Below are 27,507 nucleotides of genomic sequence, written 5' to 3'. Positions count from 1 at the left end.
TAAAGGTAAAACCAAATGTGCCTTTTTCTGAAGACTGTTTTGATAAAGTGTGAAACCTTATTTGTTTGGTGTTCTACCTTAGCTCAACTCCCCACTTCTAAGCAAATTTCTGAGGTTCATCTCTATTATCTGTATCTCTCTCTTTTTCTTTTCCTAAATTATCTTCCCCAAAAGTGAGAACTTGATGCTATCTTTGCTATCTTTGGATCTATGGTGAAATCTGAGCTTTACTGATGTTTGCTTCAGTGAAAATCATTCTTATAACAATATGCCCCAAATTGGATTATCATATTCCAATGTATGATTCATACAATAATAGCTTACTGCAAAAGCCTCAACAAACATAAAAGTATATTTTTGCATAGCATGATCACAAACCTGATATCTCTCCCAAGTGTTTTATATATATGATTAGTGTAGTCAGGTGCTCAGCCACATAGTAACATATTTGTGGCTTTCAAAACATATTTTCCCTACAACAGACCTGAATGTGTGATGCTTGAAATAAAGACTTCAGGATGAAGTGACCTAAGGTATGAATATATTCCTCCTGGCCAGTCTAGCATATAGGGAAATGTCACTAGGAGTATGAAGGTTAATGATCATTTATTGTTTTAAAAAAAAAATGTTGGGGGGTGGCTCAGAATAGTTCTGGGTGGTTTATTCATATGTATAGTGGAACCACTGGGGATATTAAAAGAGTTAAAGTAGGCAAAAAGATTGTGAATCAGCAGCTAAATTTATTTGTGAATTATGCGGAGAGAATGGAAGAGAATTATGTATTTGAATGGCCTGAGATTCAAAGAAGTAGGTCCTCTCTCTTTCTCTCTCCATCTATCCATCCATCCATCTCTCATTTTTTATCTATCTAATGAAGACAAGTTTAGGAAGCAGAAAAAATCCAGAAGTGCCAAGAGGGAGCCATTGAGTTATTGACCATCTTCCTTGCTGAGATAGAATGGATATGAGAGAAAAATTGGCTTCCGATTGTTAAAAATATTAGACAAATTGTTTTCTTAAGGGATAGCCAGAATTTCTTAAAGTTAATGTGATGAAGAACATGTTTTTATAAGAAATGGAAGATAAAAGAGAGTTTTCTGATCAGAGTTCAGGATTTCCAGAGGTCGCTATGTTGGATTTGAGTTGGAAAGGAATAGAAATTGAGTCAGAGAAAGAAATGTGCATAGCAATATGGGGAAACTTGGATTTCATAGGGTCACAGAGCTAAAGCAGGGTATGAAACACAAAGGAAATTGTCCAGATTGTCCCTTAGAGGGGAATGGACAACTTTGTCTTGCACTGTGGTCTCAAATGTTGGGTCTTTAGGGTAAGATGAAGGGACGCATAAGCAGATTTCACCTGGCAGAATGGCACCCTTGAATTTGTTAGCAGTGTTGAAAGGTAAGCTGAGGCATATTAAAATTTTAAGAATTTATTTGAGCAAAAATTTATTTGAATTGGGCTGTGCCAAACTAGCAGTGGTTAAGATGCATTCCACTGAGGGGAGCTAAGGGAAAACTTTTCTAGAGAAAAGGAGAAAGCAAAGTAAGGAAATCATTGATTGGCTATTGCTTAAAGCATACTTGGCTATTTGTGATTGGTTGTCAGTTTTGAAAATTGAGGCATTTACAGGCTTAGATTTTGGGTTGTTTATGTAGAGGCCAGAGCATTAGATCCAACTCAGTCTAATGGCTTCTTTGTTTAACTTAATAGCAGTAAACATAGGGTTCTTAAAGTGAAATAGTGCTAATAGCTTGGAAAATCTACTTCTTCGGCCTCTCCCTATTTCATAAAATAACCACCCTTGGAATTTAAGTAAGCAAAATCATTCCCTTGTGATTCTGAGTTTAAATAAGCAGCTGTATTGAGTATATTGATTTAGCTCTTTCTTCATTTAGATTCTGTCATCTTAATAAGCTGATTCACATTAGGCATGCATATTAGAATGAAATATTTCCCTAATGTGCACACATGCCAACTCTTTATTAAAATAATAAAAAGAACTACTTGTTCGCAGGATTTAGATTATTATGTTATACATATTTGACTTAAAAAGCTATTTGCTCAATGACTACCATATGTGAATACATTTACAAAATTAAATAAAAAGCAAGAATAAATAAGACCAGATATTTTAAAGCTATTAGAATGGGCATGGCAATGATGTTTTTGCCACTTTTGTGCATACAATTTTCTTTAAAAATTATTAGAGCTGTTATATAGGGAATGGACAATTAATCTTTATTTTGAGTTGATGAAGCCTATTACAATTTTAAAGATTTTTTAAAAGGTTCTGGTATCTAGTCAACATATTTATTTACTATAAGAATGGTAAGAATTGTTTTGTCCAATAGATAAAAAGCTATTTTAGTGGGAACAAACTAAATGCAAATAAACAAGCTCTTGTCTGGATAGAGAAGGGAAATAAGTGAGGACTTCCAGGGAATGCCATGGTAATTAATCCTATTTAACATTTTAAAGCCCCATAAACCTTCTGGTAGATGAAATAAGGTAGCAGAAACCAGTTGTTTGACTTAGAATGGTAGTGGCAATGCCAGTAGGTAGATCTTCCTAGTACTGGCAATTTTCTTTCAAATGCTAAAGATTTCAGAAGGGTAATAACAGCAACAGTTAGCACTTACCAGAGGAAGGTAAGGCTTGTGATTGTTTAGTTGCAGCTTGAGGCTACAATTAAGAAACAGGACTTTCAATCCTATCTGGAAACATTAACAAAGAATTTCAAGTATTCTTTTTTTTTTTTTTTTTTTTAATGCTCTTCATAATATGCACAAGACAATTGGGACATTATTAAAAAATTGTTTTTAAAAATTTTAAGCATATCATTTATAGAATCTTTCCCTTGGAATATTATTATGCATTTAAAAACGGGGAATTCACATTCAGAAAATCCCTGTGAGCCATATAGAATGCCTTAAAAATAAAATATTTTTCTTCCCATTAATGTTATCTCTTCAGCAGGTCCTTCAAAAGAATTAATTTTGACCCTATTGATTTTTTAAATGCTACAAAACCTAAAAAAGAACTTAAAAGATGTTAATTAATTTTTATGTAAATCTTTTCTTGTAATACACCTAGTTCAGGATAGCATCAGTTATATATAATTAAACAATTATAATCTGTAATGTTAATTATTTACTCTCTGTCCTTTCACTTTGTCTATTTTTTGGAACACTGTTGACAATCTGTAATTATCTTGTGTGTTTAATTATTTGATTTCCTGTTCCCACTTATCTTCTCCAGAAAATTAATTCCATGAGGACAAAGGCTATGTCATTCTTATTTACTACCATATCTCCAACCCCTAGCACAGTTCTTGGTACATGTTTGTTGTTAAAAAGGGAAAGACAAAAGGAGGGGGGAAGGGTGAGGGGAGAAGCAGAAAGGTAGTGTACAAGGAGATGTTCAGAGAATCAAGTAGTAGAGAAGCCAACCCATCCATATCAAGTGTGTAGGAGAAGCTTAAGGATAATGCTTGAAGAATACATATTTCTAACAAAGTATATTTATTTCCTGACCCCTCAGGCTTTGATGCAATTTGTCAAGCAGAGAGTGAATATAACTTCTTCTCCTCAACTTCACATATCCACACATCTCCACAGCAGGGAGACAATCCTCTCCACCCACCTCTGGCATTTTCTTTTTTTCTTTCCAGTTTTATTTGTCCTCAAATAAGTTATTGTCTGGTATACAATATATTTTACTTATATATTTATTTTTTCCCCCTTTGATAGCATATAAGTTATACATGGGAGGGATCTTTGTCTGTCTCGTTTTCAGAATCTAGGAATCTGGCACACAGTAGATAGTCAAAAATGATTTGTTGAATAGATACCTAAATAAACAAATGAAAGAGAATAATAAGGAGAATAGTTTACTTTGGGAGAACCAGGTGTTTTGTTTTTATTTTTGTTTTTGTTGTTGTTGTTTTGAACAAAAAAGAATATAATACGAAAACACTGAATTATCCCTGAGTTATTACAATTCCTCATGCAACCTTGACAGTTCTATTGCTTTGAAATTAAATATGTATCCCCTCTGGAATGCTGTGTATCTGACCTCCCTGGATGACATACATTCTACTAATACTTCTATTTTGTCATACTGACTCTAATCTCTGTGGAACCCAAGATTCATGAAACTTGATTTTTGATCATTAAAGAATGTGAGACTCTTTAATTGTCTTTTAACCTTAGAGAGTTCACCAAACACTGGTATATTTGGGAAAAACACTCAATATTTTACAGTAGATAACAAATGAAATTATGAGTTATCTCCTTCATTAAAGCTTCATTGTAGGATATGTAGGATATATGTAGAATATATCCTACATATATATATATATATATATATATTTATATATTTATTTATTTATTTATTTTCCCCACAATATAGTCAGTGAGTGTGGCTCTGTCATGATCACCAGGTCAAAAATAACACATGTGTTTTGGGAGCCTAGATGGGGAAGATTTCGGGATCAGTGCCTGACATAAAGAAAGGAAATGCTGGCAGCTTTGAAAGCCCTAAAAGTTTGGATCCCTGTGTCAAAGAATGCTTAATGCATTACTGTACACTTGGGAAGGAAATCTGCTTACTTTCCTGCAGACAGACACTTTGATAAGCTTATCAAAATTCTACATACCTAAAGCAATTGATCCATTGAATGAAAGGTCATAGGAAAGTATCCCTCTCTTTTGGAATACCCCAGACTGTACACAGATCCATTAGGAAACCTAAAGGGCAGAAGAAGTTACTAGGAAATATGTTTTAAGTAGGCTGTTTTTTGACCAAAAAATGGAATAAGTGAAGAAAATATGTACTTGAAATATTGATGATAAGAATCACGTCTCTCCTGTACATGGACATGGTCCAATTAGGTGAACAGAGTTGGGGTTTTTTGCTTTTCGTTTTTGGCTTTAAAAAAACTTCTAGCCAGTACCATTTGTTTTGCTAAGGCACACTCATTAAAACACATCCAGTTTAACTTGTACAATCATGATCAAACAAAGTCCAAGATCAAATCAAGTTCTGTCTAGTCTTATGCTGGCATTCAGGAAAAAAAGGTAGAAGTTCATTCTCTTTGTCTAATACATGACTTAATCTGAGTAAGCTATTAAAATAGAAAATATGAAACAGAAAATGATGAAGATTTTTCTCCAGGTTTTTCCATCTCCTTCTCTTTATGAACATGTATGAGAATAAAAACCACTAAAATATATCCTTAAAATACGTGACCAAAACCTGGTGTCACGGCATCCTTAAAAATCACTGCAATGCTTGCATTGCAGTTCTTTAGGAAGAGCCTCGTGAAGTCAGATGAAATACGCCGCGCCCCTACCACCAGGGAAAAAGTCATTTTCCATGATCTAACAAATAACAGATGGAGAATGACTGAGAGCTCTGTTGCTTTCTAAATAGAAAAGCAGTATTAGCTTTCTCACTAGGCTTATAGGAGAGATGGTTTCAGCCATGAGGTAGTTTTGTTAATCCCTCCAGCTGGACTGTGCAAGAGTGTAGGGTTTAATACTCACTCTCAACAGTATCTATTTATATGGATCAATTAAAGCAGATAAATGTTTTGCCTGCTTCCACCCCCAAGGCAGCAAATAGAACTTCACCAATGAAATGTGAATACATTACACAAGAGTAGATAACTCAGTATATTGTGAAAGTTCTGTTTGGTTATGCTCAGGTGGCTGGGACTGGAGGGGGCTGGAGGCTCTAGTGACCCTTATGCTAAGCTCCATCCTCAGAGCTACCTCTACAGCTCATCCATGCTCAGGTGTAACGGAACTTTTAACATGGGACTGTTCCCAAAAGGGTTATTAAAAAAGTAGTTCAATAGTATCTGAGAATCTTTAGAAGTTGGTATCGCTCATCTGCCATCGATCTAACAAAGAAAGTCTGAAGCATACTGCTTTCTCAAAAACAGTAATACATTGTGAATACACAGCAGTGCCTGTGCATGCTGGTGTGGAAATCAGCAGTGAATTGTTTGACTAAGAAGCACGTTACATTAATTTTTTTCTTTTTTACTTTAAACGATTTACTTTGGAGTGCACATTATGTGTGGTCTTGCATCTAACTATGTGAGTGTGTGTGCGCACGTTTATGGACATGCATGCGTGTGTGTGTGTGTGTGTGTGTGTGTGTGTGTGTAATCTTCAGGGTAGCCATGAGAGATAAATGTTGCTATCTGCAATTTCTAATTGAGGAAATGTTCAATGGTTTGCCAGAAATTATAGAAGTGGCCTTGGCAGGAGCAGAACCCAGACTTGGCTGACTTCAAGAGCCTGCATTTTGTGGTTACATGGCATCGCCTTTTAAAAAACACGCACTATAATGTGAAATACTCCCTCTGTATGTGGGAGACCATGAAAAGCCATGAACATAGCTCTGCAGCCCCCCAGAAGGACAGGAATGTTTGAAAAGTCTTGAGGAGCTCTTTTTTTGGAGAGGCAACAGAGCAGTAGAATATACAAAAGCTACAGCCTCAGTCCATAGGACAGAGCACAGAGTAGAAAGGCAGTTTGATGATTTTTCTCACTCACACTTGGGTAGATTTTCATCATCAATTGGAGCATTAATTCTCTCTGGCTCCTGGAAACAGCTATTTGCTTAATAGCCCTTTTGTGACCCAGGGAGTTTATGCACAATCCCAAACGGCTTAACTTCCAGCTGAGGAGGAGTTTAGGCAGAGGAAAAAAAAAAAAAAAAAAAAAAAAAAACAAAAAATACCTAACTTCGTTTTTCACAAATAATTTGAAGATGAAAATTGGAACAATCTCACTATTTTTGTTGAGAAAGAGTCCTGTTTTATTTTGACAGAGGTCACTGAGACATAGGAGGCAATTTTCATGTGGAGATATTTCCTTGAGTCATTGTAAATGGAGCAAAGAAAATGAGTAAAATACAAAATGTCCTTGTAAAGTTCAGATTTTTCTGGGTCCTACTGTGAAATTTTTGTATTAGAAAGTTTGGACTAAATTCTAAGTACCTATCTGAACTTTTTAACTTTTTAATCTTTGGAATGGTTAAAAATAATTGTCCAGTAACTGAAAATCTGGATTTTTCATAGGTTCAGTTATTTGCCCTACTGCAGACTTAAAATGATCTATTAAATGATTATTATGTATAATGAATTGTGCTATAGAAATGTTAAGAAGGTTATAATTGTATGGCTTCATTATCCTGTCAGGTGATAAAACAGGAAGAACTTGGCAAGGATCTTTCTGATTGTACTTTGTATGATCTACTGAAATACGATGATTTTAACTCTGACAAGCACCTGGCTCTTGAAGAACTTTATAGAACATTCCGTGAGTATAATATTCATTCTCTAATTCTTTATTCTTTTTCCTATTTCTTTTTTTTTTTCCATTTTATTTATTTTTTCAGCGTAACAGTATTCATTCTTTTTGCACAACACCCAGTGCTCCATGCAAAACGTGCCCTCCCCATTACCCACCACCTGTTCCCCCAACCTCCCACCCCTGACCCTTCAAAACCCTCAGGTTGTTTTTCAGAGTCCATAGTCTCTTATGGTTTACACAATACTGTGTGTTTGCTTGATCTCAGAGTACAAATTGTTTTTTTAAGAGAAGTGATATATAAGTAAGATAATTTAAGTACTTAAATGTTGTTGAAATATATGTAAAAGCTAAGGAGTTTAATGATTCTAAAATGAAAACTGGGAATACTTGATAACCCTAGATATCCGTTCTTACTGATTTTCATTGAAAATATTAATTCCACAATGTTCTTTCTAAGGTTTGGAGAAGGAGCAGGACTTGACTGGCTTTCACTATATGTCAAAACCAATTTAATTATTTTCACGGTGACTTTTTTGTTTTTACACTATTGGGAAACTAAAGCAGATTCCTAGATAGAGTTTGCATTATGTTAACAAGCATAGGAATGGAAAAATTGTATTTATGTTAAGGTGTTTGGTATAATGTTAAGGTACTTTGGAATAATTTATATATATTTCAATTGCTTAAAGACTTCTTAAAATTGACTATATGTGCTTTATAGAAGGGAGTTATGAAGATGATCTGGCTTTAAAAAGTTACATACTAGGTTATTCTTTAAAAATAATTCAAAGAGGAAAGACTAGGAGACAAAAACGAGAAAGGAAAGATATAGGAGATGTATGTAAAAATTAAATTAATTGGTTGGTGTTTGAAAATCACCAAAGAATCAAAGTTCAAAAGGATTTAATTTAGCACTGAAACCAGTATTTTTTATATCTATCTATCATCTATCTATTGATCATCTATCTATCTTTAATATGTTATACGTATACAGATGTATATATCACTTTCCAGAAAGGCAGGAAATAATATATGTGCTTGGTGTGAAAAAATCTCCTTTGAATTATACCTCTGCCGTCTATCTGTAGTCTACTATTAGAGAAATTACTTAAACTTCTGAAAATTCACATAAACAAGGATAGTAATTTTCTTGTCATATGATAATTTTATGTTAAACATTAAATTATATGGTATGTAATATTTAGTGCAAGTAAAACAATATATATGAAATAGTTGCAGGTTACAAAGTTTTAAGGCAAGATATCAGTGTGCTCTTCAGATTTAATCAAATTTAATTTCCATTTTAGATTAAAAAGCAGGATAACAAGGGAGGACAACTCCATAAACTGTTAATCCCCTAAAAGTATGTCACAAGGTGAAACTATATTTCAAAGTTAACAACAAGAAAGCAGTATTATGGGGCGCCTGGGTGGCTCAGTGGGTTAAGCCGCTGCCTTCGGCTCAGGTCATGATCTCGGGGTTCTGGGATCGAGTCCCGCATCGGGCTCTCTGCTCGGCAGGGAGCCTGCTTCCCTCTCTCTCTCTCTGCCTGCCTCTCTGTCTATTATGACCTCTCTCTGTCAAATAAATAAATAAAATCTTAAAAAAAAAAAAAGAAAGCAGTATTATTATTCTGTGTTTGTATGAAGAAATTGAAGTACAGAGAAGTTAAGAACTAAGTGTCTGAGTTTATTATTAAACCTCTGTCAGACAATGAAGTATATGTGTTTTCCACAGAACTTCACTCCATAATAATCATTAGTTTGTGTGCTCAAGGCAAGGAGAAGGTATTATGGTTTATCAAGAAAGAAATTATATTTATATTATTTTATATTTATATTATATTAATACAGTCCTATTATTAAAGACTATATATATATACACATATATACTAGACTAGATACATAAAGACTAGATACAAGATAGAAGGGATAAACATCATAAAAAGACCTGCATAAAATATTAAGTGAATTGAGAAAATACTCTCCAGTTTGGGAAATCAAGGAGACTTTTTGAAGGTGGTAGCTTTTGAATTAGTCTCCAGGATGAGTGGATATGGGCTTTGGTCAGTAGGAGATGGGGAACTGGACAAAAAGAAAGCAAAAATAAAAACTCAAATGTGTGACAAACCAGGGTATTTGTAGAAACCAATTCAACTGCAAGATCTGTTCCAGGTATGAAATTCTATGAAAATATATCAATTATTATTACTATTTTACTAAATTGTTTTGTGAAACAAGCAGTCTAATCTACTAACTCCAATCCCTCACCCTTAAACTGTGTAGATGCATGAATTTGACTAAGTAAAAGTGATTGAAACTTGTAGCAAGAGCAAAAAATATTTTTAATGGTATGCAATTGATCAAGCATCATAAGATAAATGGCTATTTGTGTAGAATTTTTATTTAAAATACAGTTATTATTGAGATGAAATGGTAGAGCTAGAAACTAAAACAAAAAAAATAATGTCTAAATAATATGTTATTTTTAAGACAGCACTGCAAAGACTGAATAATGATCCCCGGCAATATCAGTAAACAAGAATCTTGTCCAGAATACAGCTGCTTGCACTTATCCTAGGGAAAAAAATGATACTGCATTTTGAGATATGATTTGATGTTGCTAAGGAAAGCAAGGTGGATCAGCTTATTGTTGTTCTGATAAAGAAAATTCTGCAACTCAGAAATCTGTATCATCAATAAAAGTATTCAATAGAGAAATAGTTAAGTTTTGTCTATGAAGGGGCTAAATTATATACTAGGAACTGTTGAAGTTGAAAGGGAAAAAAATCTATATGATTTGGGTTCACTATTAGAAAGTAATATGTAACAATTTTATGGAACTTATTTATAGTAAATGCAATGAACTTAATGAATATTGTAATGTTTTTGCCATTAGGTCAAAATTATGTATAACACAAAAGGTCTACATTTTTAATATTCTAAGTCATAAAGAGATATTAGGTAATGAAAGCAATTGGCAATCAGCAATCATATTATGATCTTTTTTCTTTTCGTATAATCGCAAAACTATCCCTTAACAATGATAAAATGATGTTCACATAATCATTTAGAGAAGATAATGTTTTTCTAAGTAATGCTGGAATTATATGGAAGATTTTAATATTCTTTCTGGTCTCACCAAGTAATTTTCTGGGAAATATTCCATTTTCAGTGTTTCACTAATTTAAACAGGTCATCAAACTATACAATGATTCCTCAGAGATAGCAGAATTAATCTGTATGGATTGTGTCTGCCTTAATAAGACATATTTATACATCTTCAATAGGAGATATGTATCTATTTCTTTCTTTCCATCTGTTATAATACTTCATAACTGAACCCACTTTGGTTTTGTGAAGTTTAGTGACAGGCTTTTTATAATGGTGTGTTTCTAAAAGCCACTGTGTTATAAAATATTAAGATAATTTCATGAGTAAAAATATGTAATGATAGTGAGAAAACCAATCTATTAAAAAACCATGTATTAAGTACTCCTGTGTATAGGGTACTATGATAGTTAAATCAACGTAAAAATTATTTTTCTTTCCCTTAGGAGTATATGCTCACAGACAGATTATGATAAAAATGACAGATTTAGTATGGGTTAATATATACACATATATATATATATGCATATATATATATGTGTATATATTTGCATCCAGAATGAGTCCCCCCAGATAGTTCCTAAAAACAAACCCCAGAAACCTAAAAAGTCCCTAAATGAAGATACAAAGGCATAAACTGAGTCTGGAGAAGTTAAAAAAATAAAAATAAAATACTTCTCTTGATCCATTAATTATTTGCTGGTCGATACAGATTTTTGGAGTCTAGTTTATCATTCTTCCTGCCATATAAAAGTGGAAGAAAGTAAAGTAAAAGGTAATGTACAAACAAGAAAAGGTTAATGGTAAAAAATACCACATCATCAACTGTATAAGGTTTTCTGTAAAATAGCCTTTTTTTCTCTTTTTGGATAAGATGAATATTTTAATATTTTCCAACAGGCATTGGATGGTATTCTTAGTTTTTTTCTCCAGAATTTTTGGCATTATTTAAAAGGTACTTAAAATAAATCCTCAGTGTGAATATCAAATATGTTAAATTATGCCTTGTTTGATTAACAAACTTGGAAATCTATTTAATGGGATCAAATAAATTTTAAATGAGGTCAGTGACATAGTTTTGCATACTTAGAGGAAATACTAAATCCTCTGGTCAGATGGTGAACACCTTTCACCCAGGCATTTTGTTGTCTTGAATATTTTCAGTAAAATGTGTAGACTTTTCAGTGCAAAGGTCTCCTGTACAATTAAAAATGAGTCAACAGTGTCATTATTAATCACAAGGACTTGGATTAACATACAAAGAACCAGCACTTTATTTTCTTCCCATTCAAAATTAAATTAAAATGTTTGATTGTTTGATTTACATGGAGCTCTATATTTTCACTTTAAATCTAGGTAAATCCAAATGATTTGCCATCAAACATGACCATACACTGAATTAAGGCATCCAGTTTCAAAAGTGATATTCAGATAAATGTTCATGTTTACTTATTTTTGTAGTCAAACTCAATTAAGATGATAAAGTGCCATGATAGGATTATTGATTTTAGGAATTGTTTTTATTTCTAGCTAGCAAAAAGTGGTGCAAGTGGCTATCCAGAAAAGAACATTTTTTGAAAATGTTTTCTATGTACTTTATTTTCTTAAATTATAAGTTAAGTTATAAATTGAAAGTTAAATTATAAATTGTTTTGACTCTAGTTCCAAGTCTTAAAATTATATGAAGTGAGGATTTTGCTATTCTGGTAGATTCTTGAAATTCGATTAAACTCTTATGAGTTGTAGTTCCCCAAACCATATACATGTATTTCAAAATATATATGTATTCTAGTAGTTCAAGTTCTAATGTCACACTTAAATAAATCTCTATCAATTCAATATTATCTTTATGTGTGGAAGGATCCAAAAAAAGATGTGTTTCTACTAGGTAAAATAGTTTTTTGCAAGTGTAATGCATCGACTGTGAGCATTTATATTGAAACTGATTGCATAATAATTTTCTCTCCTTTCTTAAAAAGAATAATTAGTATTCTGAAACTTAAAAATACTAAAAAAAAAATGGAACACTTATTTTAAATTGCCTAACTATTCATGATTATACTCAAAATGTCATCTCTCTTTATATAAAACACTCTTAATGGGATATAGTTTTGGTAATGACATTATAAGGAAAAAATCATTTTCTAGGAAATCACAATTGCTATAATAAAAATATTACTTATTGGAACCATCTAATAATCAGAGAAATGAAATATGAATATTATGTTAATATTCATAGATATTGGATCATTAGTATATGAAAGACCTTTTTGAAAAAATTAGCAGAGTTTAGTGAGAATTAAGACTCTTACAGTAATATAGGTTAAAGGTGATAGGGCCAGGACTAAAGGAACAATATAATTGTTATATTCTCTGTATAATAATACAGAGAAGTGGTCATATTTGGACAATAACTTACAAGTAGAATCCTCTCAACTTGATGAGTGATTACATATGCATGGGATAGAGAAGTTAGGGTCAAGGATAATGCCTAGTTCTCTAGCTTGCATACAAAGTTAAACAATGATGCTATTAAAGTAGAGCACACAGGAAGAGAAGCAAGTTTGGGGACATATACTGAGTTAAATTTTCAACATATTGGCATATTCACATAGAAAACTTTAGTTGGAGAATATTGTGGTCTAAAGTTCAAGTGGGAGTTCAGGACCACAAATAGAGATATGGGCATATAGTTAAAATTTGATACTCAGTGGGTTAAGCCTCTGCCTTCGGCTCAGGTAATGATCTCGGGGTCCTGGAATTGAGCCCTACATTGGTCTCTCTGCTCAGTGGGGAGCCTGCTTCCCCCCCACCCCCGCCTGACTCTGCCTCCTTGTGATCTCTCTCTCTGTCAAATAAATAAAATAAAATAAAATAAAAAATTGATACTCTGGCAGGGAATGGGGTAACCAAGGTGAGTATGTAAAGAGAGAAGAGATGAGCAAAAGAGCACCCGGGAACCAAAACTTAAAATTAATTGATTAATTTAAAAACAAAACAAGCAAAGATAAAACAACACTTTGAGAGGTAGGAACTAAACCAAAGGACTACACCATCATATAATTTTAAAAATTGTTGACCAGCAATTTCCTTGACTGAGTTCAGAAGAAGAGAGTATATGACAGATAAATAAATGGCCGCTGGATTTGCCATTGGTGACTTTGGGCACAACATTTTCAGCAGAGATGTAGAGGCAGAAGCAAAAGTACGGGCAGTTGAAACATTATATGTAAAAAAGAAGACAAGTGAAAGAAAGAAAGAAAGAAAAAGAAAAAAAAGTGCTGAGCAAAGAAGCAGAGCATGCAAGCATACATCGAGTGTATATTTAGATAAAATCCAAAATAAGTAAAACTTATCTATGGTTTCAATAGTTCACATGATGGGGCCTTTGGAGGAATTGGCAGGGGATGGGGTGGGAAAATAAGGTGAGAAGAAGTCCTCTAGGATGTTCACAACATTCTACTTTTTAGCCTTACGAAAAATCCCACACTGGTTTGGGAAAGGCTATATTGACATTGATATAGCTACTATAGAATAGCCTCACACACATATCATTGTAATATGAAAACTTAGAGCAACTTTAATTGCTGGAAGAGTTGTGAAAACAATTCTTCTATGGCATACTTTGATTAAAATATCAACTCACTTGTTAGTATAATTATAATTTTCTATGTTAGAGTTTATAGATATACCCTGACAGTTTTGGTAAATAAAGCTCAGTACCACTCACTTAAAGATAATTTCCACCTTATACGACTATTGTTCTAAGTTCTTTAGACCTTACAGGGAAGGAACTGTCCAACATGATTACTGAGACACAACTTATAGACATGTATTCCAAAAGGACAAATTTTGGTTCTAAACAAAATAAATTATTTTTACATAACAACTCTGAAGAGAAAGATAAAAGGTAAAGAAATACCAATTTAAACAAACAAATAAAGTGTCTCAGATTTCCAAACTGAGTTTCCATGAATGGGATTTAGTTTTTAACAGGCTAACTGTTTAATAGTTTAAAACAATTTGAATGTAATGTATAATGTTTTCATTACTGTTTTCTGAATTCCCTACTCAAGGTTAGTCTGAGAAAATGCATTTCATTAACATTTTTCAGTTGAAATTTTCTTTTTTTTTTTTTTAATATTTTATTTATTTGAGAGAGAGAAAAGGCTCAAGCTGCGGAGGGACAGAGGGAGAAATAAGCTTCCTGTCAAACAGGGGTTTAATCTCAGGACTCTGGAATCGTGACCTGAGCTGAAGGCAGATGCTTAACCAACTGAGTGACCCAACCACCCCAGTTGAAAGTTTCTTTATAAGATTCTGCTCTGTCAATGATCCATTATAGAGGCATTTATCCACAAAGTGAAGGCTATTATATATATATAATCAAATGGTTTTTAAATATATAAGATAATCATAGATGTTTAGACAATCTTTAAAATATATATTTTTTTTATTCAAGGGTTTGGAAGCTAGTACTTAGAAAATACCTTTTTGCTAAGTGTATTTTAATATATAGTTATTATTACCTTCACATTTTTTTTATACCTGCCAGAAGCCTACCGTCTAAAGAGTTCTACCACTTTCATAGAGTGGTTACATGGGTGTAACCAGATAAAACAAGAAGTTTTAAGTAGGCCTTATCAACAACATATAGAAATCATAAGATTTAAGTCAAGTCTCTAATATTAGAGACTGTCTTGTTAAAAAAAAAGAAGAAATTAATCAAAAGGACATAAATGGATTTTTGAGTTTAATAAATTTTAAACCAAATCACATTTTAAAAGGCTGGCCAACAGACTTTGCTTTCATTAACTACCCTAATTCCGTGTCCATCCCATATCATTAACAATGACTATTTTTGTTGTTGTAGTAGTTAAAGAAAACAGAAAGGCATAAAAGAAAAATATGAATTAATTTTAATTCTATCATTCATTTATAATCACTTTGATATACACATGTACATATTTTATGAAAATGGGACTATATTAATATTATATCCTCAAGATTTATTTTAATTATACCTTAATTAAGTATGGGAACATATCTCAGTATTAACAAACGTAGCTTAACATATTTTTAATGGCCTACATTATATGAAGTCACCATAATTATAAAATTATAATCATAACAATCCATTTATTACTATTCCCAAGCTATTTTTTATTTCTCTCTTTAAAGATCAACACTCTCCATTTAACATATAATACAAGCAAAAAATGTTAGTCATCCTAATAACTTTTAATTTTCTAGTAGTCATGTTAAAAAATGAGTGAAATTGATTTTATTAACATTTTATATATCTGAACATATCAAAAATATTACTATCCACAACATATGGTCAATATGAAAATTAAGGAAATACTTTCCATTTTCTTCCTATCAACTTTCAAAATCTAACATTTACAGCATGTCTCATTTCTCATTTTGGCTAACCATATTCTGAATAGTCAGTAGTCATTGACTACCATCTTGAACAGTATAATTTTAGAGTGTTAAAAAAAATCTATCTAAAATTCCTCTCCAGTTTTTTTATAAGTAAAATTATGTTTATTCAGGGACAACACTGTCATCTATGTAGGAAATATACAGATTTTATTTGTTTATTTTTTATCATGGAGACATAATTAACATAAAATGTTATATTAAGTTCAAGTGTACAACATACTGATTTGACAATTTAGTTATTTTAAATATGTGATTAAGCACATATTCCAGTAGTAAGTAAATAACATAGTGTGAATTTCATATCTATTTTTCAGGAAACTAGAAAAATACACACTTACAGAATAAATGTAGTCATCTAAGCAAAAAAATTTCATTCTCAAAATAAGATATTTATTTTAAAAACAGAATTCAAGGGGTGCCTGGGTGGCTCAGTTGGTTGAGCGACCAACTCTTGATTTCAGCTCAGGTCATGATTTCAGGGTCATGGGATCAAGTCCTGCCTCAGGTTCCACACTCAGCATGGAGTTGGTTTGGGAATGATCTCTGTCGTGCTCCCACTGCCCCTTTCTCTGGTCATGTTCTCTCTCTAAATAAATAAATACAATCTTTAAAATGTAATAAGAAAATAAAAAGAGAATTCAATAAAATATATTTAATGCCATACACCTTAAACTAGTGCATCCCAAATGTTGTCTTATCAATGGATTATTTATTTATTTATTTATTTATTAAAATATTAATATTTATTAAATAAAATAAATATTAAATTAAATTAAATTTATTTATTTAAAATTTTATTTTTATTTAATTTATTTTTATTTAATTTATTTATTTATTTTAAAATTTATTTAAAATTTTATTTTGTTTTATTTATTTTCATTGTTCCAGAATTCATTGTTTATGCACTATACCCAGTGCTTCATGTGATACATAAACTCCATAATGGCCACCACAAGTCTCACCCAAACCCCCACCCCGTCCCTCCCAGACCCTCAGTTTCTTTCTCAGAGTCCACAGTCTCTCACAGTTTGTCTCCCCAACCAATTTCCCCCAACTCACTTCTCTCCATCTCCCAATGTCTTCCGTGTTATTCCTTACACTACACAGGTAAACCATATGATAATGGACTCTCTCTGCTTGACTTATTTCACTCAGCATAATCTCTTCCAGTCCTATCCATGTTGATACAAAAGTTGGGTATTCATCCTTTCTAATGGAGGCATAATACTCCATTGTATATATGGGCCATATCTGCTTTATCCATTTGTCCACTAAAGAGCATCTTGGTTCCTTCGTTCAGTGACTGTGGCCATTGCTACTATGAACACTGGTGTTCAGATAGCCCTTCTTTTCATTACACCAGTATCTTTGGGGTAAATACCCAGTAGTGCATTGGGTGCAAGCTTGCAAATAGTGCAAGCTCTATTTTTAATTTCTTAAGGAATCTCCACACTGTTTTCCAAAGTGGCTGCACCAACTTGCATTCCCACCAACAGTGTAAGAGGGTTCTCCTTTCTCCACACCATCTCCAACACATGTTGTTTACTGTCTTGTTAATTTTGGCCATTCTAACTGGTGTAAGTTAATATCTCAGTGTGGTTTTGATTTGAATTTCCCTGATGACTAATGATGATGAACATTTTTTCATGTGTCTATTAGCCATTTGTATGTCTTCTTTGGAGAAGTGTCTGTTCATGCCTTCTGCCAATTTTTTGATATGATTATCTGTTTTGTGTGTGTTGAGTTTGAGGAGTTTTTTTTTTTAAGATTTTATTTATTGATTTGACAGAGAGAGATCACAAGGCAGAGAGGTAGGTGGGGTGGGGGTGGGGAAGCAGGCTGCTGAGTAGAGAACCTGATACTCGATCCCAGGACCCTGAGATCATGACCTGAGCCTAAGGCAGAGGCTTAACCCACTGAGCCACCCAGGTGCCCCTGATGAGTTCTTTATAGATCTTGGATATCAGCCCTTTGTAGTGTTATTTGTGAATATCTTCTCTCATTCTATGGGTTGCCTCCTTGCTTTGTTGACTGTTTCCTTTGCTGTGCAGAAGCTTTTGATCTTGATGAAGTCCCAAAAGTACAATATTGCTTTTGTTTCCTTTGCCTTTGGAGATATATCGTGAAAGAAGCTGCTGTGGCTGATGTTGAAGAGGTTACTGCCTATGTCCTCCTCCAGGATTTTGATAGATTTCTGACTCATGTTGAAGTCTTTTAGCCATTTCGAGTTTATCTTTGTGTATGGTGTAAGAGAATGGTTGAGTTTCATTCTTCTACACATAGCTGTCCAATTTTCCCAGTACCATTTATTGAAGAGACTGTCTTTTTTCCACTGTATATTTTTTCCTGCTTTTTTAAAGATTATTTGGCCATAGAGTTGAGGGTCCATATCTGGACTTGCTACTCTGTTCCACTGGTCTATATGTCTATGTCTTTTTTTTTTTTTTTTTTTTTTTTTTTGCCAGTACCATGCTGTATTGTAGTACAGTACTACCAGCTCTGTAGTGAAGCTTCAAATCAGGCAACATGATACTCCCAGTTTTGTTTCTCTTTTTCAGCATTTCCTTAGCAATCTGGGGTCCCTTCTTGTTCCATACAAATTTTAGGATTGTTTGTTCCATCTCTTTGAAAAATGCCTTTGGAATGTTGATCAGGATGGCATTGAAAGTACAGATTGCTCTAGGCAATATAGACATTTTAACAACGTTTGTTCTTCCAAATCATGAGCATGGAATGCTCTTCCATCTTTTTTTTTTTAAATATTTTATTTATTTGACAGAGAGAAATCACAACTAGGCAGAGAGGCAGGCAGAGAGAGAGGAGGAAGCAGGCTCCCTGCGGAGCAGAGAACCCGATGTGGGGCTCGATCCCAGGACCCTGGGATCATGACCTGAGCCGAAGGCAGAGGCTTTAACCCACTGAGCCACTAAGGTGCCCCCTCTTCCATCTTTTTGTCTTCAATTTCTTTCATGAATTTTCTGCGGTTCCTTGAGTACGGATCCTTTACCTCTTTGGTTAGGTTTATTCCCAGGTAACTTCTGGTTCTTGGTGCTATAGTAAATGGAATAGATTCTCTCATTTCCCTTTCTATTTTTTCATTGTTAGTGTACAAGAAAACAACTATTTCTGTACATTGATTTTGTATCCTGCCACATTGGAGAATTGCTATACGAGTTCTAGTAGTTTGGGGGTAGAATCTTTTGGGTTTTCCATATTGTCATTTGCTAAAAGAGAGTCTGGTTACTTCATTGCCAATTTGAATATGTTTTATTTCTTTTTGTTGTCTGATAGCTGCTGCTAGGACTTCTAGTACTATGTTGAATAAGAGTGGTGAGAGTGGGCATTCTTGTGTTCCTGATCTCAATGGGAAGGCTGTTAGCTTTTCTCCATAGAGGATGATATTTGCTGTGGGTTTTTCATGGATAGACTTAATGAAGTTGAGGAATATTCCCTCTATCCCTATACTTTGAACCATTTTAATCAAGAATGAATGCTGTATCTTATCAAATGTTTTTTCTGCGTCAATTGAGAGGACCATGTGTGTCTTCTCTCTTCTCTTATTGATTTGTTCTATTACATTGATTGATTTGTGAATGTTGAACCACCCTTACATCCCATTGATAAATCCCACCTGATAATCCTAGTCATGGTGGATAATCTTTTTAATGTAGAGTTAGATCTTGCCAGCCCTTTCTTGCTTACCAGGTTTCTGTGGACAGGTCTGACATTATTCTGATAGACTTTCCTCTGTACCTAAGGAATCTCTTCTCCTTAGCTGCTCTCAAGAGCTCCTGCCTAAAATTATGATTCATGAGTTTCACAATCATGTGTCTCGAGGTCGTTCTAGAATCTATGACCTTGGGGGGTTATCTTTCTGCCTCTAGGACATGAACACTGGTTCTATTCCCAGATTGGGAAAATTTCATCAAGAATTTGTTCTACTATATCTTCTAGTCTTCTTTCTTTCTTCTCCCCCTCAGGGATACCAGTAAGTCTGCCATCAGAAAATTCATGGCATCATTAATTTCCCTAATTCAGTTTTCATGGCTTCTAAACTGTTTGTACCAGGCCTCCTCCTGATCCTTTTTCTCTACCAGTTTGTCCTGTAGATCACTAAGTCTGTCTTCTGCCTAAGTTACCCTAGCTGTTAGGAAACTTAGATTAGATTGGATCACATTGGTAGCATTTTCAACTTCGTCCCAGGTGGCTTTCACTTCTGCCCTAATAGATTCCATGTTGTCATTAATGGTTTTCTCCAACCTAGCCATTGCCTGGATAATTTTTTACCCTGAATTCCCTTTCCAACATGCTGTTTATGTCCATATCCAATAGCTCTGATGGGAGGGCACAGTCTCCTAGTTTTTCCTCTGTTGGTTGTTCCTCCTCCTAGTCATTTTGGTGAGAGGTGGTTGAAGGGTTGTGTAGCTGAATATATCAACCACGATCCAGGCAAGGTGCACCATGGAATGCTTCTGAGCAATTGGAAGTCACCACAAAAAGAAAGAAAAAAGAGAAAAAGAGAGAGACATAAGAGACAGAGAGAGAGAGAGAGAGAGAAGACCCAGCAAGAATGGGCCCAGAGGTAAGATTTATAAGGGATATAAGAAAAAAAAATGGAGAAAAGAAAGGCCGATAAAAGTAAATGCCAAGAAAGAAAAAGAACCCAGCCAAAGTGAACCCAGGGATAAGATTTATATAATACCAGAGCAAAAACAAATACACAGAAACACTGACAGAAGAATAAGGTGGGAGGGTGGTTATAAATTCTCAATGTGGATGAGGAAGGTTATTTTGATTCTTCCTGGTTGTATCATGATATCTTTGTTAAAGGATTCAATTTTCCAGAGATAAAGGAAGATTAAAACTGTTTATATAGAGGGATAGTATTGATTAGGGAAAGAGTATTACCTTGAAGCTTATCTCTATATGTATATTAAAAAAAAATAGAAAAGCAAAAGAAAAGCACAGGTACATGTATGAAAAAAGTTCAAGTTAAAAGGTTATTATGGAAATTATATTGAACTTTTAGTTGTAATGGTAAATAGGTTAAAAAATTAAAAAGAATGAGAATAATGAGAGTGAATTAAAAATAAAAGTTCATCTATGAAATATACAAGTTTTAGGGCAATACCAGGAGCTTAGCATCTTCTTTTCCCCTAATATTGGGGTTTTACAGTTTTATGGCGACTCTGTGGTGGTTGTCCTCTTGTTCTTTCAGCAGGCTTTCTGGGGAAGAGGCCTGCTGTGTTGTTTTTCAGGCAGTCTTGCTTGGGTTGAGTATTCCTGCCCCCTATCAAGGGGCTGGGTTCTGTGGAAACAAGTTTTTCAGACTTTTGTTCTCTGGAGGTTTTAGTTCTTTGGTGGCTTTTCGCAGCTTTTTGGAGGTTTAGTGGAAAGCAAACTGCATCCAGACCTCTGTCTCAGAGAGTCAGAGAGAAACCTCAGTCTGCTCTCCTCTGGGTGGTCCAGAACACACAGACTCCCCCTCTGAAAACTTCACTGAGCCATGCAACCTCCTATAGGCAGCACACGTCCCCAGCCACCATCTTAGGGGTTGCCCGAAATGCCTGCTTGTCTCTGCACCCCCATGCTACTAAAATCATGAGTGATATTGGTCCAGGGAGCCTGCTTCCATTGGCTGCTTTTGCTGGGACTGCTGTCTTGGGTCCAGACCGCTGGAGAGATCCCAACCAGGGAAAGCGTGCTGAGATTTTCAAGCCTGGGCTGCAAGTGTTCACACTCTGCCAGTCCTAGAGACCACTGGCTAGTGCCCACATGGAGCTCTGTCAGGGAAGTGTGGGAAGGATCTCTCTCAGGGGAGTGTGCATGCAGAGTGCAAAAGGCTGTGGTTCTAGAGAGCGTTGGCTGGCATCCCCACCAGATTCTCTTATGTGTGCCAGTGGCTTAGGGACCACAGTCTGGAGGCTTCACTGCGTTCTCTCTGGCATGGGTTGTCGCTGGCGGTGGCCGTCCTGTATCTGTGGGCTTAGGCCCATGACTGCCCGATTCCATCAGTTTCCCTTAAGATCTTTTGCTCTTTTTGAGTGCTTTTAAACAGACTCCAAGTTAATGCTGGTCCCCAATCACAGGACACTCTTGTGTGGGGCATTACTTTCCAATGGGTTGCTTCTGGTGGCTCCTTCCTCCTTCTGTTTATCCTCTCATATCAGTCAGATTCCCACTCTGCTTTACCTCTCTACTAGAGTCTTCTGACCCCATAGAAATCCAGAAGTGTATAATCCTACATCTCAAGCTGATTTCATGGGTGTTCAGAGTGTTCTGGTAGATAATTAGCTCACTTTAGGGGACCAGTTGAAACAGGGTCTCTTACTTCTCTGTCATCTTGCCCCTGTCAATGGATCATTTAAATTAGATATCCCCTACTCACAGTTAGCACCTTTCTATTTTATTAATTTGTAATATCTCATTCTTAAGGACTACTTTTCCCCCATCTGCTTTAAAACAAATGCACCAATCATGTATGTCTTCCAGTGAGAAGCTGTTCAGTGTGAGAATTAAAGGTATTACTAGTCTGAGTTATTTCAGTACAACACTAAACAGTGTTTAGTGTTTCAGGAAGCCGGTAAAACTTTATATATGGCAAGGATTAATGTTTATATCCAGTTTTTTTTTTTTTTTTTAAGTATTGAAAACAGCTCCAAGTATTTTTACCTCTGAGAACCCTAGGGGATTTAGTGTACTACACTAAATATAACTTAATATCCTTTAATGCATAGGAGTTACTGAAATATTTTTTAGTGCATAGGGTCATCACAATAAAAAAATTCATGTACATATGTAAGTGCTTATGTTAACAAGATATGTGCAAAATATCTCTTAACATGCGTTATAGTAATTCAGTGCTGATACTTTGTATGGCAGTGCCTTTTATAGATATTCCAAAGGAGTAATAAATTACTTTTTAACAAACATTTTAAGAATTGACAGGATAAATTAATACACATCCATCTTTACACTTTTATAGAAGTAATTAATTTGGTGAATATTGCCTATACAAACTATATATATATATATATATGTGACAGATTTTCATTTCTTTTTTTTTTTTAAAGATTTTATTTGTTTATCTGACAGAGAGAGAGAGAGATCCCAAGTAGGCAGAGCAGCAGGCAGAGACAGAGGGGGAAGCAGGCTCTCTGCTAAGCAGAGAGCCCGATGTGGGGCTCAATCCCAGGACCCTGAGCTCATGACCCGAGCCGAAGGCAGAGGCCCAACCCACTGAGCCACCCAAGCGTCCCCATATTTTCATTTCTTAAAGAAATTCTATTACAGTTCTCTCTCTTACTTTATGATAGACCTCTAATTCTGCAGTGTTATTTGATGAATGAATATTTAGCATAATCTACTACCATCATTATTAGCAAATTTTGGAATGATGATTTTTTTATAAAAACTATATGTCTTGAAATTTTAATGAATATTTGTTGTATTGTTAGGTGATGATTTTAAAATAGATTGAAATTAAATAAATTTCTTAACAAGAAGGAAAGGAGACATTTTACTAAGTGCTGTTTAGCTGACTGATTTTGGATTTTGTGAGGCATTGAATATGGTATATCATCTGCAATGTACTGACCGAGAAATGTGTACATTCTAATGGAAATTTTTCCTATAAAAAGGAAGGAAATTTCAGTAAACTTCAGTAAACTTGTTATTGGTCATTTAAGTAATATAAAGAGACTCTTATTGGTGGTAACCAAATAGGAAGAAAAAAAATTATGATGTTTCAAGTATTACAGATTGCAAATCATCTTGAGAGGCAATGCACATTTATTGCAACTATCTGGAGGACATTGATGGACTAATATTTCTTCTGACTATTGGTTTCATCCACCATTAATGATAGTAATGTATTATTAAGTAAATAGGGGAATTAAACATTTTAGTGGATGATATATTGTACTTGGTCTATTCCCAAAAGGTAAATAATTTCACTTAAAAATAAAAATTAAAAAGACAAGGTAGGATAGAAGGAGGGGAAAGTGAGACAGAGAGACAGACAGAGACAAAAGAAAGAAGACAGCGAAGAGAGACTAAAGAAAGAAGAAAGTCAGGCAAAGAAGAGTAAGTGAGACTTATTTTATGTAAGTATTTTGTAGTTTGAAGCTTAGCTGTGCAATAATCCACTGACACATTTTTACATATTAAGATTAATATTTCAAGTCAAAAATATTAACATTATACACAACAACCAATATTTGTTATGCTCATGTGACATTATCAAGGCTCCTTGCTACAAATAAAGAGAGATATGAAAGTTTCTCTTCTCAACTTTAGAAAATTAAACAGAAAAATAACTATTACAAAATAATATGGCATGGAGTAAAAGAGACTTGTATAAAATACAACATATAAAATAAAACGAAAAAGAGACCACTCTCAGGAATGGATTCTCAGCAGATATACCAGCTGAACTAGCCTATTCTCTGTATAGGAGTTGTGGAGAAGAAAGAGCAACCAGGTGCTTTTCTGCTGGGCAAAACACATCAGCAAAGACTGAGGTGTGGGAAATTGCAAGCACTGTGATAATGAAAGAGTTGGAAATGCAAAGGGGGAATTACTGAAAAAAGAAGCTTAGGATGAAGGTAGGGGCTAGGGCTTGAAATTCCATAATATTATAGAGAAACCAAGATACTGTAGTGACAGGCAATACACTGGCAGCAATATGGAATGATCAGGTCTAAATTTGGAAGGATCACTTAGAAAGCTGAAAGCAAAATGTGGTTAAGAAACAAGATTGGGGGCACCTGGATGGCTCAGTTGGTTAAGCGACTGCCTTCAGCTCAGGTCATGATCCCACAGTTCCGAGATCAAGTCCCGCATCAGGCGCTCAGCTCCATGGGAAGTCTGCTTCTCCCTGTGACCTTCTCCTCTCTCATACTCTCTCTCACTCTCTCTCTCTCAAATGGATAAATAAAATTAAAAAAAAAACCAAAAAACAAGATTCATAGATTAGTGCAATCAATGGTTGTTGAAGTCAGTGATAACATTTTTAGAAATTTTGCTATCTAGTTGATATCACATTGAAAACTGGAAATTAGCCCATGGTAGGACATTGACCAATGCTACAAATGACAGTCCTACCCCTTGAGCCCACCCCACCTCTGCTCAGAGATCTGGTTTTCTTTTTTTCTTTTTTCTTTTTTTTTAATTTTTATTTATTTATTTGACAAACAGAGATCACAAGTAGGCAGAGAAGCAGGCAGAGAGAAAGGAGGAAGCAGGCTCCCCACTAAGCAGAGAGCTTGATGCGGGGCTCGATCCCAGGACCCTGGGATCATGACCTGAGCTGAAGGCAGAGGCCTGAACCCACTGAGCCACCCAGGTGCCCCGAGATCTGGTTTTCTTAAATATTTGCTAGAACACTGCTGACTAAAGGCTGCAAGTTGCTAGTGATAAATTTGAAGGATTGAACAAGGATAGTTGGATAATTAAGAAGATGCAGATTAAAAAAAAAAATTTAAAGAAGTGACCCAAAACACTTGGTAAAGGGTAAGGCTGACAATTCCTAGAAAAGAACCTAAGAATATATACATTTTGCAATCTAAAATTAGTATTAGTAATAATTGTATCAACAAGGTTGCTATGATTTGCAAAAGACATCTAAATAAATTAATTGGTGACAATTCTTGTTTTGTTCAACTTCACATTCAAAAATATTCTCATTATCTCTGGAAATCTTAATGTGATATTTTATTATAGTAGAAATAATTTATATATGTGATGTAATAGATTCTGGATAATGGAAAGGAGTCGTGAGCAATTTGTTACAAAATTTTTGAACTACTCAAGTAAAAAGAAATATATTAACTTTTTTCTTACTGATGAAAAATGGACCTTGAAATGATATCAAACTAAATTAGTTTAGTGAACTAAAGCTTTGAACCAGTGATTGTTTAACGATATATGTACAATTCATTTCCATTGACACAATTCATTTTATCGGAATCATCTTTTATAAGAATTTCCTGTATTAACATTCTGAAAAATCACATAAGTGACAGCTTAACATTTCTTTTAATGATTGAATCTTTGCTATAATATATGAAGTAGTAATATTTTCTTTTGATATCCAGAGTTTATCTTACTGCCGTATTGAGGTTGTTTTTTTTTTTTTGTACTTATGAGTTGACACATTCCTTATATGAAGGATATTATTTTTATGAAGTCTCATTAAAAGTGCAGGTTATTTTCCTGTCCTTTGTAGATATTTTGACACTCAACTAAAAATCTATGATTAAATATTTAACACCTTTTAACTATGTTTAAACAACACATGAAAGTGCCATATACACCATTCCTCTATATATCCACTTGCTATTATCACCCTATATTGTTAACTGAACAGCTTCATATTAATACCATGTTTGGAAAAGATTTTATATTAGCACAGAATTCCTAGACTTTATAACTTAAAAAGTAACATTTTAATATAACAATAGATGTACAAAATAAACTGTGCCTGTAAAAGATTTTCATGTGAAATTTCACTGCTTCTTTAGTCTGTGTTTTTTCTGTCTTTTGGGACTTATGAACTTTTTCATGTTTTGATTTCAAACGACTCATCAAGTTATTACTTGCTGAAGTATTAGTGTATTTGAGACATTATTGTAGCTCAAGGAAATAGTAGGATTTATCAATTTTAATTGAAGTCCTTCCTTAAAATCCAGGCTTTGTGGTCACTTTTTAAGACATTTAAGTAGAGAATTTCATTCTTATCTCCAGAAACTACTCATGTTGCTGCTGCTAGATCCAATAAAGCAGAATAGTTCCAACTGATATTTCCTATCCCAGATCATAACTCATGTTATAACTTGCATCACTTGGCTTTTTACTTTTTTTTTTTAATGCATGGACAGATTTTTGAAAAAATACTGAAACCAAAAATTGAGACTTTCTTTCTAATAGTATGTAACTATCACCACAAAAACAGTTATCAGTCCAAAGAATATACTTATATTTAGAAGAAATATAGTTCTAAAAGTGTTAGTGTATTTAAACTGAAAGAGTTTTATGAACAACTTTATCAGGATTTTCTTTCAATTTTAGCTGAGATGTGATATCAGAGTGTTGAGAACTGACCTGCCAATTTGATCATTAAGAACTATTAGTTTTCTTGTAAAGAGCATAAGAGACCTCAGATGGTTAGAGATGGATGAATGTCTAGTCAGCTCCCTGATAGAAAGTGCTTGCCTTGTTGCCAGGTGGCATTTTATATAAATGTTGATATGTATGGTGGCATTTGGTATGAGATTTCCTTTCACTTTTCATCATACTTTCATAAATAGAGAAAGATATAATGTGAATGGAGTTAGATCATCATTGTTACTAATCCATGATATAATGTCTCTTTTTTAAAGATTTTAGTCATTTATTTGACAGAGAGTGAAAGAGCCCAAGCAGGGAGAGTGGAAAGCTGAGGTATCCCCACTGAGCAGGGAGCCCAACTGGGACTCAATCCCAGGACCCTAGGATCATGACTTGAGCTGAAGGCAGATGCTTAACTGACTGAGCCACCCAGTCCCCCATGTTATAACTGTATAGAAAATATAACCCAACATTATAATAATTGAAGAAAGATACACAGTGTGTCAGCT

At 34.3% G+C, this 27,507-nt stretch overlaps 1 protein-coding gene across 3 annotated transcripts in view; it reads left to right on the top strand.

Moving 5' to 3' along the window:
• Positions 1–27,507, top strand: part of FSTL5 (follistatin like 5) — a 753,549-nt gene that overhangs the window by 398,086 nt on the left and 327,956 nt on the right. For all 3 annotated transcript variants that reach the window (XM_045984612.1, XM_045984593.1, XM_045984601.1), the window contains exon 6: positions 7,217–7,337. In XM_045984612.1, coding sequence (XP_045840568.1) covers positions 7,217–7,337 — 121 coding nt within the window. The remainder of the gene's footprint in view (positions 1–7,216; positions 7,338–27,507) is intronic.

Source organism: Meles meles, chromosome 2 (assembly GCF_922984935.1).
Source record: "Meles meles chromosome 2, mMelMel3.1 paternal haplotype, whole genome shotgun sequence".
NCBI classification, from domain to species: Eukaryota; Metazoa; Chordata; class Mammalia; order Carnivora; family Mustelidae; genus Meles; species Meles meles.
The sequence above is the reverse complement of the archived record's forward strand: the minus strand, read 5'-3'. Positions and strand labels throughout refer to the sequence as shown.